We start from the raw sequence: 22101 nt of genomic DNA, 5'->3' as shown, positions 1-22101 counted from the left end.
TGGAAATGAGATTTTTAATCTCAATGAGATTTTTTTTTTACCTGGATAAAAAAAGGACTAATAAAAAATTAATAAATGTTTAGCCCTACAAATCCACCGTACCCACAGGTCAACTACTTTTAAATCTTATTTACTGGAGAAATATTGTGTTTCAGAATTCCACTCTCCCATTATAAAGAGAACTCAAAATCGATCTTTACAGATGGAGACATCTCATAAGAATGTTTCGCACATCTCTCTCGGTGTCATTTACAATCTCATAAAGCTATAATAGACATACGTGTATAAATATAGGACACACGTGTCACTGCACACCAAACAGTTGCACTCACCTTTTTCAATCTACGTGCATGCGTCTCCTGTATAGTGTGTCTGTGTGAGAGTGTTGTTTTCCAGGCCCTGAAAGGTAATGGAAGCCTCTCGCAGGCAGGAATTTTAAGTGTGTGGTCAGTCAGTGCAGCCACTTTGCCCATTCCCACAGCTAGTGTAAAGTGTCTTTTGAGCTGGGGGTGGGTTTTCTGTGTGTGTGTGTGTGTGTGTGTGTGTGTGTGTGTGTGTGTGTGTGTGTGTGTGTGTGTGTGTGTGTGTTCATCCGATCATACTTTGGTCATCCCGTTGCTGAACCTGAGATCAGAATGTTCCAGTGTGGTATTTGGAGTTCCCTTACAACAAATGGTGCCTTTGTGATAGTAAATCACACGGGCCTTTTGTGAGCAATATAAAAATGAGGCTAATAGGACAAGTGCTGCTTGAAATGAGACATCATATTGTGATTAGTATATTTTTCGTATGTATGTCACAGTAAAAGGCAGTTATTTAGTAATCGAGCTGTTTTTCATTTTGCTGTCTGGATTTTCTTTATGTGTCTGTGTCTCTCCACATGCAACGGTTTAAAAGTTTAATGTGGGCAGCTAAGTGTTTATATTGGAGTTTTTCCAAGGTGAGTGTGAACAGGAGGTGCAGCTAATGTTAAAATAATGTCCTGCAGTCTGGTATTGTAAGCAGGTAGTCTTTGCATCTTGTAAATAAAACTCACAAAATGCTACTCTCCTGTTCAAACATATAATGATGAGTAAAAAAAAGCATTGCTGGTGTGGATGAATGGCAGTTAAAATTACATATGAGTCAAAACCATTTACAAATAGTGTCACTAAAATAGTGTATTTTAGACAGTAACCTGCTACCAATAAAATGATAAAATGATATTTGTGTAATATTTTAACATAAACATGGTAATATGATGACATTAATGCAGTAATAAACCAATAGCAATGAGGGAAAATGGGTTGATGGGTTTCAGATTTTATGCTTCCATCAACCTAATACCAAGAATTAAACTGTAAGCAAGACTTACAAAAACTCACAATGTCAGGTTTGAAGACATAACTTTTTGTCTATTTATGCATGAGTCATCTTTAATCTCAGCCATTCACAGTCTGCCAGGATGTCTTCCTCCCTCAGTAGCTGGCTGTGTCAGTGTGACAGCAGCTCCTAATATCACATTTCAGAGCTGTAGGAAGCTGCACGTGGCAGCAAGTCAGAGCCCAGCTCTGCCAAGGATCCATCATTCCTTCTGCATTTGACTCGATGACGGCAGCTGTTTGTGAAGCAGACTGCACAAACAGCCAGCAGACATTAACATTGTTTCATTGTCATTGCAATAACTCTTTAGCTGTATAATGGCATTTGTCTTTGGCTTGTAAGTGAAGCCAGTGTCCGTGTTGCACCTCTTTCATTTCCTACTAGATATTACAAACAAGAAAAAGTAGAAATTTAAAGATTTGAACATGAGATGTCAAAACAAAGATCTCCATCCAAAACCAATGCACTGACAGCCCACTGTTACAGGTTTTGGGCTTCTGGTGTCTTTCCAGCACATGCTTAAACATGACTGCAGGGATTTATCCACATTCAGACACATCAGCATTAGTGGGATTCAAGGCTGTCGTTTAGGTGATAAGTCCTGGTACTCAGTCACTGTTCCACTTTATCCCGTAGGTGTTGGATAGTGCTCCTAAAAAGAACCCAAGTACACTTCAGCTTAAGGTCATGAACAGATATCCCGTCATTCTCCTTCAGGATGTTTAGGTAGACAGCAGAATTTAATTTAATTCTATTTATGCAGCACCAAATCACAACAACATGCACCTCAAAGTGCTTTATATTGCAAGATAGTCCCTACAATAATACATACAGAAAAAAAGCCAACAGTCATATCAGCCCCTATGGACGAGCACTTTGGCGACAGTGAGAAGGAAAAACTCCCTTTTAACAGGAAGAAACCTCCGGCAGAACCAGGCTCAGGGAGGGGCGGGGCCAATATGCTGCGACCGGTTGGGGTGAGAGAAAGAAGACGGAACAAAAGACATGCTGTGGAAGAGAGACAGAGATTAATAACAAGTGTGATTAAATGCAGAGAGGTCTAAAATTCATGAATTCATGGTTCCATTTATCACAACAAGTCTTTCAGGTCCTGAGGCAGCAAAACAGCTGCCAGACCATCACACTACTAGCACCATATTTTACTGTTGGAATGATGTTCCTTTCCTGAAATGCTGTTACTTTTACACCAGATGTAATGGGACACACACTTTCCAAAAAGTTTAACTTTTGTCTCGTCATTTGAGTATTTTCCCAGAAGTCTTGGGGATCATCGAGATGCTTTCTGGCAAAACTGCGACGAGCTTTTAGGTTCCTTTTGCTCAGCAGTGGTTTTCGTCTTGGAGCCATTTTTGCCCAGTCTCTTTCCTATGGTGGAGTCATGAACACTGACCTTAACTGAGGAAAGTGAGGCCTGCAGTTCTTTGGATGCTGTTCTGGGGTCGCGTCCTTTTGGATGAGTCGTCACTGCACTCCTGGGAACGTTCACCATTGTTCCATGTTTTCGCCATTTGTAGATAATGGAGTCCCACAGCTTTAGAAATGGCTTTATAACCTTTTCCAGCTTGAGAGATCGCAATTATTTTGTTTCTCATTTGTTCTTAAATTCCCTTGGATTACTGCATGATGACTGGGATTTGAGGATCTCCACTGTGTCAGGCAGAACCAGTTTAAGTAAATAGTGGCAAAGAAAATACAGCAGGTTTTTAGAGACTTAAGTCTCTAAATATATGCGTTAACGACTGAACCTGATGTAAATAACCAATAAAAATATCCAACAACAGCTGACAAGCTTAATATATAAACAATTCTTTTGAAAGATTTAGGTTTTCCTTTTAACGGCTATTAAACCAGTTTTACATCAGTCTTCAGGGGATTGCATTTAGTCATAATAGCAGAGAAGAGTAAATAAATACATTAAGTTATATCAGAACATGTAACAATAATTAGTTACATATTTTGAGTAGTAGGCTTAGAACTTGGGCTTATGACCTCAGCATTTCTAACTTTCTAGAGCGCTCTCTGGCATTTCTTGTGAAAGATATGATGACAGATCCTCCTTACAGGTGAAAGTCATCAGCATAAAAATACTTTCAGGGGTTGGAGGATATTACTGATTGGTCTGTAGGGCCTTCTGAGGAGCCTTTTATGCACCCTGATGGACCAAATTTCATTTCAGAGTAGAACAAACTGTAATGTAGCTGTCAAACCCCTCTGATCATCTACTGTTTTTCTCTTTGTTTGTAGACAGCCATTTCCAGCCGGTGACCGAGTGACATTTAATGGGAAAGAGTGTATCTGCCAAAAGTGTACCCAGCCTCTTCCCGCCAACAGCCCTGCACCCATACAGGCTGTCCACAGTCAGTGCTTTTCTCCTCTGTTTGCCTGTTTGAAAGCATAACTCATGCCATAAGTAAACTTCGGATTGTTTGTTCCTTCACTTAAATTGGCACTTTCCTAAATTGTGTTTTCCTCATAGAAAACAAAATGTCCAAAGTTTCTTTTGCCCTTCAACTCAGTTAAATCAAAGAACTTTTCCACTAAAAGAAAGCAAACTCTAGTGTTTGAATTTGACCTAGTCTTTGTTATTTTGTTCTCTGTACAGACTGCTGTGGCTGTGGAAAGGAATTTAAGAATGAACAGTCACTCGTGGCACTGGACAAGCACTGGCACCTGGGCTGCTTCAAGTGTAAAGTCTGCAACAAGGTGCTCAATGCCGAGTACATCAGCAAGTACGTCTGGCTGAATATACTTTCATTATCATAATACTTCATTAATGCTGTTATTTAGATTTAATCTAGATGCTTGCGCCTGTCTCTAACCTGCTTGTTTGTCTTGTGTCATTTTTACAGGGACGGGATCCCCTACTGTGAAATGGACTACCACGCCATGTTTGGCATCCAGTGTGAGAGCTGTAAGAAGTACATTACAGGGAAAGTCCTTGAGGTACAGCACTGCTGGCTTCCATTAAGAACAAAACCTTTTTTGGCTGTTAGCATGTAGCATGTGGTTCAACTTACTTGTTGTCTACTTTATATGAACATGCACAGGGAGAAGAATAATGGAATTACAGTAAATATAAATGCACAAAAGGAATAACTGTTGAAAACACTGAATAATCTGAATCGATAATCCCACTTAATCCAAGAATGTTGGTTCAGTTTATTCAGTGTTTGGTTTACACAGTAGTTAAATCATCAGTAAGGTGGTATTTCTAGGACAGCTATAGGAAGTTAAACCTCAGACTTGGCCATTCCTTCTCTTGGCCAACCATACAGCACTGATGTGCTGATAACCTTCATTTTTTAAAATCAGATTGCTTGCAGTATTTTTTCCTACTTTGTTCAAACGCTTCTTGTCTAATTCTCAGTGACCCGACAATTAATTTATTAAATAAGCTTGTTCCTTCCAAGAGCTGCATTATTAGATTACACTGTTGACAGTGAGAGAGCATTATACTTAGTGCAAGAGGCTTCTAGTTGACAGTACAACTTAATCACAACTGCCATCTAAATGAGTGATATCAGTGTTTGTATGCCAGTGTGAACTGCAGGATATGATTCTGCAGGTCATTGTAGTGATGTTTCTGTTGGGTAGTTCTGTCATAGGGCACATATTTAAGATAAAGTTCAGTATGAGACAGTGAACCTGTACACAAGCTAAAGAATTATTAATAGAAAGTCATCATTAAATGGCTTACTTAGACTGGTTTTCAATTCAGATCAGTTTAACTCATTCATCCATCCATCTTCTTCCGCTTATCCGGGGCCAGGTCGCAGGGGCAGCATCCTCCCTCTTCCCGGCCACTTCCTCCAGCTTGTCTGGGGGAACACCAAGGCGTTCCCAGGCCAGCCAAGAGATATTATCTCTCCAGTGTGTCCTTGATCTGCCTCCTCACCTCAACTGAGCCAGTTGAGGTGAGGAGGCAGATCAAGCAGCGGCTCTACTCTGAGCCCCTCCCAAATGGCTGAACTCCTCATAGGGAGAGGCCAGTCACCCTTTGGAGGAAGCTCATTTACCCGCAGAATTCAGTGCATTTCAGTTCACTTTTATTTAAACAACAGTTGCCTCATGATGCTTTATTGTGCGTTTTATAATATAAAAGAGAGAAACCCCCAGCAGTCCATCGACGCCCTATAAGCTTAAAACAGAGTGGGTAAGTATGTGATCGGAGACAGAGAAAGAGGCTACAGAAAAACACAGCGAGTTGCATTTTACATGTTTCTCATGCTCATATTTCCACTTAATTGATTCCAGGACTGACCTCATTTCCCCAAAGAGACCATTAAAAATTCATCATATTTGCAAATGCAAATACATTACCTCTTGTCATGGGGGTTTACAGTAACACCACATACCTTAAAACAGCCAAAGGTATTTTGTGTGTTAGTTTTCTTGTAATTGCTGGTGTTTACTGAGCATACAATTTACTGAGCATATAGTTGTTAAGGGTGCGTCTCTTTCCAGGAAACATATACTTAATATCCAGGTTGAACTGCACGTAGTCTAAAGTGAAGTGCTGCTTTTGTGGTTCCATAACAAGCTTCATAACTCCAGCAAAAACAAACACCCATATCAGAATAAAATGTTTGCCAAAGCTTAGACTTCTGATTGTTGCATGAAAACTACAGGGAGTTGAATCTCCGGGGTGATATGATGTAACACAAGTTAATGACATTGCAACAGCAGATGCAGATGGTGCGTGCGTTGATAAGTGCTGAAGGAATGATCCCCATTCTGGAAGAAGGAACACGGCAATAACAAATAAAAGAATAGTGGCAGAGAATCACGCAGCCAGGATCTGCTCTGTTGTTGAATATTCAGTGCAGTCTGACTGAGTCTCATGTTTTAGAAATGGAGCTATAGCACAGATTGCACACTGTCACCTGCCTCTCACCTCAGTGTCCTCAAATGATCACTTTCTTTGACTGAAACCATTGGTTCATCTTCATCGGTGAGCGTGATGACGCAGTGCATGTTTTAAAGTGTGTCATCAGATATGTGGGACAGAACAATGGCATTTGTGATCCTTATTTTAACACCTTTGCTAGAGTTAGCAGCATGAGGTGGAATTGCAAATAAAGTTATAAATGTCCATAGGATCTACCATAGAAAGACAACTTCAGCTAGCTAATAGTTAGCTGGGCTATTACTGTCTTATCATCAACATTCAGGGTTGAATGATGATGCTGTCTCATGCTAGCTGTGCAAGGCTGCACTTTGAAATAGTAACTGAAAGACTGTTCTTTCAAAATGCCGTGACATTTGGTTGAGATCAAAGAGCACACAGAGGTCATACTGCACTGAGTCAGTAACTGCAGATAGCAGCAATGGAATTGAAGCTATGTTTATTGTTGCCCGGTGTTCCTTTTGCCATGGCATTTATTTCTCATCCAAGATGTTAGTCAGTCAGTCACTTTGTCAGTGAAACAGTGAGAGTAGACACTGTGATGTGTAACTGGAAATACTGGGAATAGTAAAACAAAAAGATGAAGAAGAACCAAGAACCTAAAAGAAGTCTAGATGCCTTTGAGTCAAGCACTTGAAACATATGTAACCAGGATGGCAGACATATTGTCTTGTATTCTGCATCTTTAGCCGATGCAGGAATATGAAAGGACATGAAATGAAGAAACATTTTGGATGAGCAGCCCAAGGTAGTTCAGCTCATTTGACTTAAGCACTTGCCATGACCTGGATGATTAAGAACCTACACAAACATTATTGAAAGGTTTAAACTTACTGAGCTGAGGGAAAACAATATGTAACACCCAAACTATACCTGATGAGATTAAGTATTTCTGCTGTCAGCCAAGCATCTGTGCTACTGATCATTGCCTAATTTGCTTCATTGGCTTTTTTATTTCTGTCACTGTTCATACTGACTATTAAGTTCAGTGTTAGTTTGAAACACCTTCAACATCAGAAACAAGGCTTCAGTATTTTTTAACCATTTGGTTTCAGTGTTCAAGATCACTTTGTGGTGCAGTGGAGATATGAATGTCACTTTTTAATAAGGTTCTGTATTTGAATGAATGAGTAGATGAGAAGTGCTCGTATTCTAAAGCACTTTGAGTGGTCGGTAAGACTGGGATGTCAGTCCATTTACTTTAAAGTTGAATATATTCTGAGGTACACTTTTGATTTCAGTATCAGATGACGCAGCATTCGTGCCAGTACTTTTCTCTTACAGTATTTTGAGCTGTAAAATCATGAGCTGCATATAGATCCCATTGCTGTTGTGTTCTAATAACCTGTGATGCAACACAGAGCTTGATGTATGTGCAATCAACTGGATTGCAGACCATAGACCATGTTTGTGTGTCTGTGTGTTCATACTGCCACAAATTTATTCCAGCCTTCTAAATGAATCACATTCCTCACCTGACTGGTTCCTGGAATTGCGAGATGAGCAAATGGAGAGAGCATTAGAGGTAGGATAATTTTGAGAAAACATATGGACTGTAGGTAGCAAAGATATAAAAAGCAGCTCTCCCATTATCTAAAGCCATACTCTGCATGAGATTCAGCCACAAACTTCAACCCTGGCTGACCAGCTACAGCCTCATTCCTAAGTAAAAATCAAATTAGGCTCTTTCAGTCTCAACTTCCCTCCAAACCATTCCTGAGCCCCCCTCTTCTTCCTTGATATGCCAGTCCTGCAGGATCCTGAATACGATCATTCTCCTCCCTGTGCTGAGAAAGGAAGGATTTGATAGCAGTTCTATCTCCTTTCCGCCTCTCTCATACTTTCCATGTTTGAATTTCAATCCTGTTCCAGCCTTTTATCTTCTTAGTTCTTTGAGTTCCTATGTCAGCTTCCTCTTTTCTCTCAGTTTCAGTTCAAATATGAACTTCTGGCATAGCATCTGCACCGTCTACCAGTTTTTAAACAGATGGCCTTTTGTTTTTCTGTCAGTAACACCTAGACTTGGAGTCTTCTTGCTTTTTTTAAGTACATTTCTGTGCCTGGTTGCCTCCTCTTTCCATCTGCTGTCCATTTGGTTGAGACAAGCATTAAGCAGGGTGTTAGCCAAGAAATATGATGTTGACATCCTGTTTTCTGGTATCCTACCCTATTAGAATGACGCAGCAAAGTGGAGGAGCCTCAGAGGTGTTGTACGTAATCAAACTGCTGTTACAGCAAGATGAAATCTCTTTGCATGGAGAGCAAAAGAATGACTCAATTGCAATAAACCACCTTGTTTTGTTTATTACTGAGTCCATAAATCACACGTGTTTTAGGACAAGAAAAACTGCCAAGAATGAGACAATTCTGCTCACTTTCAGTAATGGTGGTTTTTGTTGCCATGAAAAAAGACAGAATAAGGATCTGGTATTAAGAAAATCACCCAAAAGACTGTGGAACTTAAGAGAATGGGATGCTTTTTAAGGTTTGCTAGTTTGAATCCATGAAACAGCTTGAAAAATCTGTCAAGAAAAGGAAAACTCCCTCTGAGTTCCTGCTGAGGAAGCCACTGACCAAATGTAATATTTGCTCTTAAGGATGGAAGTAGAAAGCAGACAACTTACCCAAACGATTCAATGCACACAGTGTCAGCATCAGTCAAATCAGCTTCCACAGCCAAAAATGAACCCAGACAGTCCCCAACACTTGACCAGGTCACATATAGACTAGCAGTTTCACAAGTCAAGAAAACAATCCACACTATGCCTCAAAATCAATATCACAGACTCATTCATCCTCACTGTGACAACTCCCTCCCATCACACCGCTTTGTGGATTCTGACAAGCTCTGGAGATAACATGTTGCCTCCATACTAAACACACAAGGAGCTTCATGCTTAACACACAGGCCATCATACACAGTGCTTATGGGGAAAACGTATTGGGTGAATTTGTATAAATACTGGATTAAGCCGAATGTCATGAATGTATTTTAAATCCTTTTTGTCAAAAGGACTTTATGTGTTACTCCTGCAGTGCTCTGTCTGAATGGCAATGTCTCCACCTTGTGGCTAAATGATAAAACAACCTAAGTTTTGTAGTCTAAGTTTCCCTTTGTCCCTCATTTAGCTTTAGCTCAGCAACACTCCTGAAACTCAATGTTCATTTTGCAACTAATTTATGAGGTAATTATGCATTTTCTAAGAGAGCTTATGTATATAAACATAGATGCTAACACAGAGGTCTTTCAATGAATGTGTTAGGCATAGGGAATAAATCACATCGTTCATTGAATGAAAAGAACATTTAAACTGCAGGCTTGAAAGCATACTGGTTGCCATCTGAAAGCAATGTATTGATTCCTCGTCTGCTTTGTTAGAAGGTGTCTTTTTGGTCTGCATTTCTTAGGAGACATTATAAATTGTAACTGCTGCAGTGTGCTAATGTGTTTTCATTCTTCAACAGGCTGGCGAGAAGCATTACCACCCCACATGTGCACGCTGTGTCCGGTGTGAGCAGATGTTTGCAGAGGGAGAGGAAATGTACCTGCAAGGTAGAAGCAGCCTTCATATCTCTTATTATAGCTCCTACCTGTCAGGATAGGCAGTGTAGTTTTTCCTGCCTAACCACAGAGGATCCAGTGCTAAAACTCATGATCTATTATTAGACTAAAGCACATTACTTTCTATTCTTAGGCAATAACATGTCACTCCAATTTATGAAGTAATGAGTTATGCATATGTGCTTCTCAGCCACAATACTAGCCTATTATTGTGAAGGCTCTGCTTGTGAGACGGGATTTGTTGGGGTGTCCTATGATGTCAGGTACCAAGTTATTGGCAGCAGATCGTTTGGGTCTGAGGGTTTTAGCCTGCAGCCACCATGGATCTGGCTGTTCTCATGCAAAGTCCTGCTGTGACTCATCAGGGCATTTTATAGTCGTGACATACTGTATGATTTAAATCAATCAAATAGTTCATTAAACTAAACCATTTTTGTAATATTTGACCCACTTTCAACAACATGAAAGTGCAAATGGTGCTGTCTGTCTCTGTGTCTTCAGGATCGTCTATCTGGCATCCTCCATGCAGACAAGCAGCCAAGCAGGAGGAGAAGAGTAAGGTGGGTGGTAAAGGCAGTCCTGACAGATATATATATATATATATATATATATATATATATATATATATATATATATATATATATATATATATATATATATATATATATATATGTATGTGTGTGTGTGTGTGTATATGTATGTGTGTGTGTGTGTATATATATGTGTGTGTGTAAATATCTGACAGAAGAGATAAAGCTCTGATACTCCCTTGTCATGAATTCCTCAGAAGTTAAAAAGGAAGAGTTTGAAAAACCTCTGAATATAGCACAGTCAATGGATGAGTTTAGCTGCTTTTAATACAGAAAGTGGAATATCACAATGAGCCCAAAAAACAGTTTCAAAAACTGAATTTTTCATAGTCCCAGGAAATTATAATGGAGGTCTCCAACCTTCTTGTGTACATGAAATGAGCAGGAGAAAAATTTGGGTCTGTGTTAGACAGTCACTGAGGTTTCTTTCGAGTTCTTAACATGAACTGCTGAACTGCAGTTTCAGGAGCTTTTTGCCTTTTTTTTTAATCCCTACAAGCTACGCAGTTCACAGTTCAATCTTTATTACAAATATTTGTTAAAAAGTTCTTTTTTGTTTTTAAAGTTTTTTTTTTTTTTCCCTAAATAGACCCAATACCTAAAGTAGAGGTACCAACACATCCCAGCGTCCACTGCAATAGTTACTGAAATAAAAAACAACAACATTAATAATTTAGAACATTTTTGCAACTCATCTGGCATTTTTTCATTTAGCTTTCTAAACTTGAACATTTCATAATTTGTTTCATTGTAAATAAAAATGTTCATCAGTAAGAACATTCCTATGAATATTTTCATGTCATTCCTTTTGTTGTTGCTGGTCCCTTTCAGTCATTAAAGTGGTACAACAATTTATACAGACTATAGAGTAATAACAGACACAAAAATGTCACCAACAACAATGCATAACAAGAATCACCATCAAAAGAAAACTGTGTGAAGCTGAAGTTAAATAAAGAAAAATGTAATTGAGTCAGTAAAAAAAAAAAAGGTTCTGGTTTGAGCATTGCATCAGCCATTGTCTGCCCTTCCTCCATCTCCCTTCCTCATTCCTCATCGTCACCCCTCTCCTTCCCAGAAGCAGGTCCGGATACAGCTCAATGATGGCCTCGAGGAGAAGGTCGGTGCTCCTGTACGTCCCCGCAACCAAAACCCCACTCAGTTCCCCTCACCTAACAACCATCTGCTGCATGGGTTGTTTAGAACTCACAACTTAGTGCTGCATTTTCTTCATGCTGAGAAGCAGTCACAGCAACACAAAGTGTTAAAGTTACATGTGTTACTTACTCTGGTGCTATGCAGAGCTGACATATGTGACTAAAGAAGCTGAGGATCTGTCTGCGCATGTACCCAGAATGGTCCCCTGGGCAGTTATGATTAGGATTGATGTGGCAGTGTGAGTGTTGCCATCCATAGAGGGCAACACTCACACAGCTTGGCCAGACAGAGTGGATGCTTCTGTCTTGTTTCAGCGTGCTAAAAATATCAAACACAACTGTTACGATTCTCCAAATATTTAATTTGCCGTATGATGGAAAGTTCACTCTCTCTCATTCAACTTGTGACTTAAACATCATCGGTACTGATCCCAGTACAGCTTCACTAATACAGGCACTGCGCTCTCTGTTAAGTAGGTATTTGCTGTTTGAATTTTTGAGGAATTAAAATGTGTTCTTGTATTGTTTGTGTTAAACAAAATGCCCCTGTAATAACAGAAAAATTAAGTTATGCAGAAGTGGAATTAAAAAGGGAGATGAGAAGATTTAGATTCTCTAGCAAACTCACCTCAAACTGTCTTTTTATATAAATAAAATTGATAGAACCTTTAGAAGTGATACTTAGCATATTTCTGAACTTTTTACTTTTTACTCCTGCTTTGAGTTTTTATGCTAAGCTAGGCTAACCGGCTGAGTCTGAAGTGTGATCATAACATCAACGCTAACTGTTACAATTTACGTACACTCGTGTATGATACGGCTTAACCAGGTTGATTGTCATGAAAACAGTGTTGGAGAATTACAGTTCACCATTTGTCTGCTAAATATTCAGCATTGGGTTAACATTACTGTCGTCCTTCTCCATGGTTTAGTTCCCTCTTGTTGCCATCTTCTAGATATTGTGTCTAACACATATTATCTTTTCAGTTATACTTTCAAGTGTGTTTTTTAAGTTTGAGTGTTTGCAATATTTATATAAAGCCATTGGGACTGTTAAGGCATGAACAATAATGCAGCAATACGGTAAACGCCATGTACATCAAACAAACGAACAAAATGTTCCCCAAAGGTAGTTTAAGGAGGAGCTTATTTCCATCTGTTTACAAATTACAAGCAACTTGAAGAGTAACAGTTAGTCAACGGTATAATGACACGACAGTGTCCCCTAGTGGTCATGGAAATTATGACGGGCACAAAGCAGGACTAACATGATGTAATTCTACAGATGTTATGGTTTCTCTTGGAGAGTAGTCTTATCTTGGATCTGATTGGCTGTTGGATGGATTTAAAGAAGACTTGAGAAAAGTATAACAGGAATGACTAGTAATCCCTGTTTTCTGCTTGTCCATGTCCACAGCTGGGCATAACTCTAACCTTAAAGGAGCACAGTTTTTGTAGAGAGGTGATCTGGATGGATGGGCGAGTTGACATATAATTGGACTTTGACTTTAATTCTGTTTTTTATTATTACAATGTTAAGGTTTAAAGCTGTACTTTTTAAAACATGACTGTGATACGACTGTGGTCTAGCTTGACTTATTTCACTGTAAATGCAAAACTTTTGGGGTTTGAGTTTAAGAGGACACTTCTCTGGGAAGACGATTGTTTTTACTATTTTTTATCAATAATGATGAAAAAACGTGCAGCAGTTGAAGCAGCCATTCAGGATAAGACGTTTATAGGATTTTCTGTGTTGTTACATTACTACCCTAAAGAAAAGAAAGGGCAGCTTTGAATAATAAAAAAATGTATATGATATACGTATACATATGGGTATCGGTCTGATACTGACGTAAATTACTGGATCGGATATCGGAGAGAAATAAAAAATGTAATCCGATCCATTAAATATCAAAAAAGCACCTCACAAAACTTGCGACATGGCGTAACTCTGCTCATAACCGTAGCACGTGGCAGCAGTGTGCGTCACGTGATAGAGCAGCTGTGCGTATTTGTAGCCTCGCTAACAATCCGGCATTTCATCTCCGAGGAAGTTATCCCAGAGAGAAGTAAAGCAAATGTGTAAGTTCATCTCTGAATGTTTATAAAGAATTCCAGCGTTAAGCTTAACAACGATATATGGAGCGACTACCTCTCTCCCTCCCTCTCCTGCTGCTACTTCAATCATGAAACTGATTAATGATCAGCTGATCGGCTTTTCTGTCGCGAGTCCGTCTCTCTTGTTTGTGTGCTTCTCGCCAGAAAGAGGAAACCAGCGGCTGAACAACAGCAGCACGTTTAAGCTTGATAATCTGTTGTTAGAATTTATTTAATATTACTTTCTACACCAGGATCTTTTTCTACGTAGCTGACGGCTGGTAACTGTGCAGGGGCGGATCTAGCAAAGTTTAGCCAGGGGGGCCGATAGGGCATGAACAGGGAAAAGGGGGCAAAGACATACTTTTCTTTCTTATTCTCATTTAAAATGTCTAGCTTTTAATAAATAATTATCCGAATCTTACACCCAAAGATTTAATCTGATGTAAAATGTATAGAAGTCCATTACTGTATATAGTAACTATTAAATCTAATATACCCTAGTAAGCTATAGTACATAGAAATATGTTGAATCTATTTAATTATTCTTCAAAAATAATTGATTTCTGTGCATTTTTTTTCACACTGCATCAAATTAAAGTTGATTACGTCAATTAAGCATCATGAGGTGGAGGGTGGGGGATGGTTCCCTATTTTGGGGGGGGGGGGGGGGGGGGGGGGTTTAGAAACCTATACGTTAGGTTGCTTACTCTTTAAAATACCAGAATAGGGAGGATGGTGCAGGTTTAAGTTTATTAGATTGATCAGTGTTGCTGAACTATGAAATATTTTGGGTGCAGTGTATTTTTTGCATACAGGTATAACAGAATAGCTTTAGTGGGGGTTTTTTTGTTTGTTTTTTTACTTGAGTATGAACTTATATAAAAAGCAGCAAGATATTAAAAAACAGTTTTATTGATTAAAAAACACACTATATCGGATTCATATCGGTATCTGCAGATATCCCAATTTATGATATCGGTATCGGACATAAAAAAGTGGCATCGTGCCATCTCTAATAATATCTTACTACGCATGAGTTTGAATGGATGGCAGTAATTACATGAATGCCACCTTTCTTAACCTGTCATAATTCAGTGTGTTTAAAACTGCTGTGTGTGTGTGTGTGTGTGTGTGTGTGTGTGTGTGTGTGTGTGTGTGTGTGTGTGTGTGTGTGTTCCAGGTGACCCGGACTTCATCAGAGAGCATCACCTCAGTCCCGGCATCCAGCACCTCGGGCTCTCCCAGCAGAGTCATCTATGTAAGACTGCATCACCTCTATTCACCCTTAAGGGAGCAACAGATGACTTTTGTACCTCTGTGCTCCTCCAAGTGTCAGTAGGATGCAAATAAAAACTAAATCTGTCTCCTGTCTGCTGCCAGGCCAAGCTAGGAGAGGAGATGCTGGACTACAAGGACCTGGCAGCCCTTCCAAAGACCAAGGCCATCTATAACATAGATAGGCCTGACATGTTGTCTTACTCTCCCTATGTCAGCTACCCATCTGACGAGAGGCACTATGGAGAGGTAACTCCGACTCCATTTTCATTTGCTGCTGTGATGAAGTTTGTCACTAGTAATTCTTATGGTTTGTCATGACTCCGTTATGAGAGTAGAACAATACTTCTATAAAACAAATTTAAGTTTCAGTAAAATTGTAACTAAAGGGGTTTTAAATGGCTCAGAAAGCAAGTAAACATAACTTTGGTACAGTAACAAGAGTAAATGGAATTCACTACACACATTCTTACCTGCTTAACTGTTAATGAGTGTCAGCCAGAGACTAGCCAAATATGGGCGATATGGAGCAAGTGTTTCTGTCCTGATATTTTTTGTTAAGGTGAATTTGAATGTATGCAGCATATATCCAGACTTAAACTGAAAACCAGAGGAATGTGTCTTTTTTCTAACGATTTAATACATCCAATCATCCTTTTATCTCTAAAGAACTGATTTGTTCACAGGTTTCTTTCTGTCTCACTCCAGTGAATGAATGCAATTTGAGCGAGAAACCTTCCTTGTGTCGCTTCTTCCCTGTCTTTTCGTTTTATTCTTCACCTTCCTCATCCTCCATCATCGCAGTGAAGTCATTCATTAATGCCACACTGACGCAATCCTTTGCAGTTCAGCCACAGCTTCACAGCCCTGGCCTTATAAGCCGAACTGTAAACTTCCTCATTCACTCATCAGCAATGTCCTTGCATTTGGACATCATTGCTCACTCCCACTCTCATTGCTGGTTGGTTAACTCATATATTCTCACATATGAGTTTTTCCTAATCATTGGCTCTTTCCCCATTTTCATTTGCAGTCTCCCCAGCTGCTTTCTCCTACTCCTACTGAGGTAATGTGATGCACTGTGTCTCAATGTGGATGTAAATCATACTTCATCAGTGCCTTCTTGTGTGCTTGTGTGTGAGTGTATGTGTTTGTGGACACAAACAAGTTGTTTGCCATATTTGGGACATAAGAGTTTTCTAGGGTAATTGACAGTTTTAAATGGTTTGTGGGATGTGTTTTAATTTTTGGATTATGTGCAGATATGATAACATTATACTATGTGTTGAGGGGGTAAATCAGCTGTGTTGGATGAAGGACACATCTAAAAGCTGCAGGACACTGGTCCCTGAGGCCTGGAGTAAAGCATGCTCTTTAGTTTCCCTGCCAAAGGCTAATATCAGTAGTGCAGGATTCATTTTCTTAGAGTCACAGTTTTTCAGTTTCAGTTCTTGGCGGATTAGTATAACAGCACAAGCAATAAAAATATATGTAATCAGATTGTTTTTAAAATAGAACATGCATGTTGTTTTGAAAGTTTGAAAAACATCCAAACCATTGGCTCCATTTGTTGATACATATTTGAAATGAGTTCTGCTCTTAATCATAACAATAAGCGCACACATTTCTCCTCACTCCTGTTATGTTGACGTTATGTTATCTTCGCTCCTTGGTGTGACTTGTGCAACATAACTCAGCTGCCTCACTATTAATATTTTAGAAATTTTTTCTCTGATGTTGAAATTAAGGACTGAGTGCATAGAATGTACTCACTCTGTTTTTATCTTCTGTGTTTGTGTATTCAGGGTGATGGGGAAAAATCACCCCGTCAACGGAGGCCATCGAGCCCCAGCTCTAACAGCTCCCTGGGGGGCTATGGGCGGTACACCCCGTCTCGTTCCCCTCAGAACTACAGCCGACCAGGTATTAGCAAAACCCCATAATCCATACATCACTGTGGCCTTATGAAAAGCTGAAAGGTCTTACTTTCCAATTATGTCCAGGTTTAACCTGTATTAGATCCAACAGTTTATGGCTCAGTCACACTAGACTAATAATAGGACAGAGGGTGCTCACTGAGTGCATTACTTTTTTATTTTTAATTTATAAATGGTTGTTTTTGGTTGTATTACTATATAAAAATAAGGTTGCAGAGTGCCACTGTTTTCACTCGGTCGACGCAGAATTAAGTAAAGTCCCAATACAAAACTTGCATTTGCACCATTATCAAGTAAAGTACAAGTGCATTAAAACTGCAGGGATAGTCTTGACAGAACTTGACAGAAATACCAAATTTATTTATTATTTAGAAAATCAAAGCCTCCAAGCTAGTTTAGTCAAACATCTCAAGCTGCGCTGTATCATATACATGTAACATGCTTTACTCTCGTCATAGACCAAACACACTCTCCCAACTTGGTGGTCTGTTTAAGCTACACATCTTTCTTACATGTTAATGCTGCTGCACAGCATCACTGCTTGCTATTTGAGCCCCTCCACCACCCCAGCGTCCACCTGTATGCTCTTCATCAAATCATTACATATGTTTAGCGTAGTTGCAGGTGTCTGATAAGATAAGCCTAGGAACTGTTTTCTTCTGTGTTCTGAAATGTATATGTATATCGGGCCTGTTTTTTTTTTTTTTGTGTGTGTGTATATATATATATATATATTACTTTGTGGTTTCTTACCCTTTTTCCAAACAGATTTAAAGGCTTTAAAGAAACTTCGTATCCTAATAAGTTTATCATATGCTTTGTACTCTCCTGTGATTTGCTTGGATACCTAGGACCAGAGATATACCTTGCCGGTAGACACAGCAGCCAAGCTTTACCCCCAGCCCTCATGGGGGGCATTAAGTACCCCTCCACCTGGGCCAGGAACACATCCTCCCCACCCATGTACTATTCTGGTGGGGCTGAAGGGAGCAGTGGTGGTGGTGGTAGTTGTGGCAAGTACTCACCTACACCAACAGGTGGTAGTGCAGGCTTGTCTTTACACCTAAATCCCACCACCCTGGCTATGCTGCAGCAGCACAACTATATCCCTTACTTTAGAGGTATTAGTGACTAAAGACATGGTCCAATGCAGACAATGGACTACTTGCTAGAATCATTCCTGCTAAAATTTTAAAAAGAGAAAAATAATAAAAGCCAACTAAAAATCTATATATTTAAATATTTAAAAGAGGCTTTAACGTGTCCCAAAAGCTGGTTTCCAAGATGCCCGAAAAGAAGCATAGAAACCTGGTGATTCAGCAGCAAACCAGTCCTCTCTGTATTCGACTAAGATCTAAGGTCTTACAGAATGGAGTGCTGTGACCAATGACCCAACTTCGCATGGGTTTACCAACAGTTTAACCGTGTGCTGTAAACTCTCACTGTGTGTCTTTGAGGACCTGGATTTACCATAGACTTATGAGCCATAATGGGAATAGACTATACTGGTGTGAACTGCTGTAAACTTTGGGTCACTCATGAAACTTTATTTTCATTCTGTATTCTCACTGATTCTTGAACTAAAGCCATGAAACCACTGATGCGGTTTTCAGTGTCACACATCCCTGAAATCAACATCACAAACCAGTACCTTTCACATTTCCCTCGCATAATGTAACCCCTGCCCGGGGGCTTATTCAACAAGCTCGCTTTCCTTCATCCCCTGATCTCCCTCACCTCTCAGGGTTCAAACAGGACCCCCTACCTGACCCTAAACCTAGGACATCCCTGCATCTCAGTTTACCTCCTCCTAACGGTAAAGACAATAGCAGTTCTGTTCTCTGTGTTTCCTCTCCCTGTAGTGGAATGGATAGCAGGTTTTGTGATGTTGTGTTCTGGTATTGTGGTGTTAACAGGTTTCATGGGATGCATCAAGGCATATTTTTAGGACTGCTCCTTTTTTCTCATTCTGCTTGCCCTGTTCACTTGTGTCTGTGAATGTGGTTATTGTTGTGCATGGTTTAACTCCTTGTAGACCTGTTTGTGACCCTGATACATCTGGTATTAACTTTTAGAGAATGGTTAAGGGCGATTTCATCTTTGCACTTGTCTGTTCTGCCTAGCTTTGATCTTAGATCTAGTCTGCTATTTTTCTTGAATGATTGTCATTGTCATAATACAGTCTTTATCACCGTGAATTTGATATAAATCTTGAAGACAATGTAGGTTTTCTTACTTGATGATTGACAAAGGGTAAATTCCTAACACAGAATCATTGGAAAAGTCTATTGTGTACGTCAGAGATCTACATTGTGTCAGAGAGGATTAAGAGGATAAGTAGCAGCTTGGTGCTTGCTAATCAAATGCCGTACACTTGAATAGTTGGTCATTGGCAAGTGTGTCCAAAACTCAAAGCTCTGGCAGTTTATTGTTCAGTAGTATTCAGGTATATGTTAACACAATACCACAATCTGGGAGTGGAAGGAGCGCACACACCAGGAGCTACATCACAGACTCTATAGGTCTTGCTTAACATGTTACATGTTGAAGTTCATAATAGTACAATAAGAAAACACTAAACAAGTATGGCTTGTTTGGAAGGATGTTCTAAAAAGAACAGGCCAGCATGGCTTGGGTTTGCAAAGTTGCATGTGAACAAACCACAAGACTTCCGGAACAATATCGTTTGGACAGATGAGATCAACGTGGAGATGCTGGCCATAATGGACAGCATGCAACAGGAAAATGATCCCAACAGATTGGCTGAAAAAGAAAAGAACCAAGGTGTTGCAGTGGCCCAGTGAAAGTCCAGACCTCAAACTGTTAGATATCTTAAGAGAGCTGTGCATGAACAAATGCCCACAAACATCAATGAGCAGAAGCAGTGGTGAAGAGAAGCAGAAGAACATTTTTCTTAATAATGCGAGATAGTGATAAAGTGCTCATGTGCTCATGTGTGTGTTCAGTTTTTCACAGGACTGCATCAGGCCCTGTGAAAACTTTCTTTTTCATATCATTGCATCTGCAGATGTTGTCAATTTTTCCGCAACAGGACCCAATAAAATGTTCCATGACACGGTTTTAAAAAAACACTTGGCTTAATACCACCAGTAATCAGTTGATTCAGCAATAAAACCATAAACACAAACTAGTGCACAGTGAATGTGGAGTCTAGAGATATTCCCACCCTGACACTTTCAGGCAATCATACACGTGTATAAAAAGATGTATCATCCACAATAGATAATAATATATGAATTGATATTAATATACCACTTAACTTACCATTTCAGTTTTGCCCTACTGTACCTGCTCCACCCAATAATATGAACATTAAAACTCATGTTAGCAGTGTTGTCTGCTTGTGCCTTGGGCTGCATTTGGCTGCTGTTTTAAACGTAGTTTTATGAGCACATCCATATTGGTTTAATGGGTAAATTAATGGGTAATTAGATAAGCTGCTAATAATTTTTTAGAACTATATAAATTTAAGCTTGAGAAAACTCTTGTAAAATGGCATTATGAGTTTGACCTTTCCAGTCGTTTCAGCATTTAGCACTATCAGAGAGAGCCTAGTTTACTGATGGCTGAAGGGCATGCAAGGTCACAAATGCCCACTCCTTCAAAAGGCTGCACAAGGACTATTAAGCTCAAATATTTGCTTAGTAGTTTTAATTTTTAATGCAATTTGAAGATTACTTGTAGAGTGATTTAAGAGGTGGAGACACATTTTGCACAGAAAATCACGAGCACTTGGGCTGTGGTTTTTTTTTTCACAGTGGGGTGAAGAGGCTGAGATGGGAACTCTTTTATGGGGAAGATGAAAGAGAGGAGTAACACAGAAATGAAACAGACCAAGCAGACTGATCTGTAATTTGGGATCTGGTTTTCAGTTGCAGTGGCATGCAGCGTAGTGTTGCCTTAGAACTGCTGTTTGTCTTTATGCAACAGACTTGTGTTTTAATGATGTTTTATTGTAGTATTAAGACTTGCTGTCAGCTGCACTCAAGTTATCCAGAAGTTTTTGCTCTGTAGATTGGCCCCTATGGGGCAAAAAGTGTTTTGAAATGAAGTGACACTGATGAAGGATATTTAGGAAAGAACCTTGTAAGGATGAAAAATGCATGTTTTCGTTTTAATCCCCAGATTCCTTGTTAATGATCCCAAGCCATCTTTTATATCTTGTTTTGTGTTATTGGTTTTTGATTAATGAATGACTTTGCCATTGTGTAATCTGTTCAGATAAACTGTAATGCATCTCCTCCCAAACTCTCTTAGCCTCGTGTCTTAGCTCCAGATGTTTGTATGGATGTTCTGCCCTACATTTAGACCCGCACTAACAGTACTATTGTGTGTATGTGTGTGTTTAAGTGTGTGAAGGGGATCCACTTAGACTTGCGTGACAGTGATCTCATACACTTGCATCCAGATCCCTGACGATAATTCCTCTGTGTCTAAGGGGAGAGACACAGTCTCAGTTCTTCCTCAAAGCTCTGGATGTAGAGTGTTTATTACTTTTGGCTTCACTGTTGTCAGTGACTCCATCACCCAGCCTGCTTGTGTTGTAACAGTGGGTGTGCCCTGGTTACGCAGCACCCATATGCATGCAGTCAGCAAAATGCATGTCACATTGTTACACTTAGCACATGGAAAATGTTACGTGATGAGAGGTCATCCGCCCTTCAGGCTATGATACTGACTTTTATTGTCTTTTTTACATTTATATTATAAGGTAAAGACCCTACAATAATAAGGTCACTTATAATTCAAACAAAGATTTGTAGTAGATGTGTGGTAGAAGCTTTTCAACAGCTGTTTCCAAACATTTCGGAGGACTTTCTGAAACCACAGAGTAGCATAGGGTTGACAACTCCGACGGCTTTATATGTTCCAAGTAAATCGCTTGATTGGTTTTCAATAATGACTTCTACGGCATCAGAATAAACAAACTAAAAACAAGTTCCTGCTGTCCTGTGCAGAGTTGCAAGAGGCCTTTTCTATCTTAATGTGCGAGCCCTCTGACATGGCAAGACATGTAAAGAACTCTGTGGACATCCCACAATTGGTACTTTTAAACTGGCCTCATACGTTGACATACTTTAAAGAAAACTCTTGAATTAATAAAGTTTTGTATTAATGTCTTTATGCGAGGTAAATTTGACATGTAGCGTAAAGCTGGCAGTAAGACTGA

General features: G+C 39.5%; 1 protein-coding gene across 16 annotated transcripts in view; it reads left to right on the top strand.

Moving 5' to 3' along the window:
• Nucleotides 1-22101, top strand: part of ablim2 (actin binding LIM protein family, member 2) — a 94543-nt gene that overhangs the window by 51057 nt on the left and 21385 nt on the right. For 3 of the 16 annotated variants that reach the window (XR_015128239.1, XR_015128238.1, XR_015128246.1), the window contains exons 4-14: nucleotides 3628-3740; nucleotides 3986-4112; nucleotides 4233-4326; nucleotides 9755-9842; nucleotides 10353-10411; nucleotides 11520-11573; nucleotides 14879-14956; nucleotides 15079-15222; nucleotides 16007-16039; nucleotides 16779-16896; nucleotides 17762-18031. Coding sequence is in view for 1 of the 16 variants with exons in the window: in XM_086285305.1 (XP_086141431.1) it covers nucleotides 3628-3740; nucleotides 3986-4112; nucleotides 4233-4326; nucleotides 9755-9842; nucleotides 10353-10411; nucleotides 11520-11561; nucleotides 14879-14956; nucleotides 15079-15222; nucleotides 16007-16039; nucleotides 16779-16896; nucleotides 17762-18031 (1166 nt within the window). In the remaining 15 variants the exon portion in view is untranslated. Of the gene's footprint in view, nucleotides 1-3627; nucleotides 3741-3985; nucleotides 4113-4232; nucleotides 4327-9754; nucleotides 9843-10352; nucleotides 10412-11519; nucleotides 11574-14878; nucleotides 14957-15078; nucleotides 15223-16006; nucleotides 16040-16778; nucleotides 16897-17761; nucleotides 18032-18654; nucleotides 18727-22101 lie in introns of all 16 variants that reach the window. The other 13 variants (XR_015128249.1, XR_015128250.1, XR_015128243.1 and 10 more) reach the window with 12 other exon arrangements.

The sequence above is a fragment of the Aulonocara sp. 'chitande type north' Nkhata Bay genome, linkage group LG3, assembly GCF_057382095.1.
Source record: "Aulonocara sp. 'chitande type north' Nkhata Bay isolate Kocher_YH1m ecotype deep benthic linkage group LG3, A_spYH_male_GT1.1, whole genome shotgun sequence".
Classification (NCBI taxonomy): Eukaryota; Metazoa; Chordata; class Actinopteri; order Cichliformes; family Cichlidae; genus Aulonocara; species Aulonocara sp. 'chitande type north' Nkhata Bay.
Note: the sequence above shows the minus strand (reverse complement) of the source record. Positions and strands in the feature narration are given on the sequence as shown.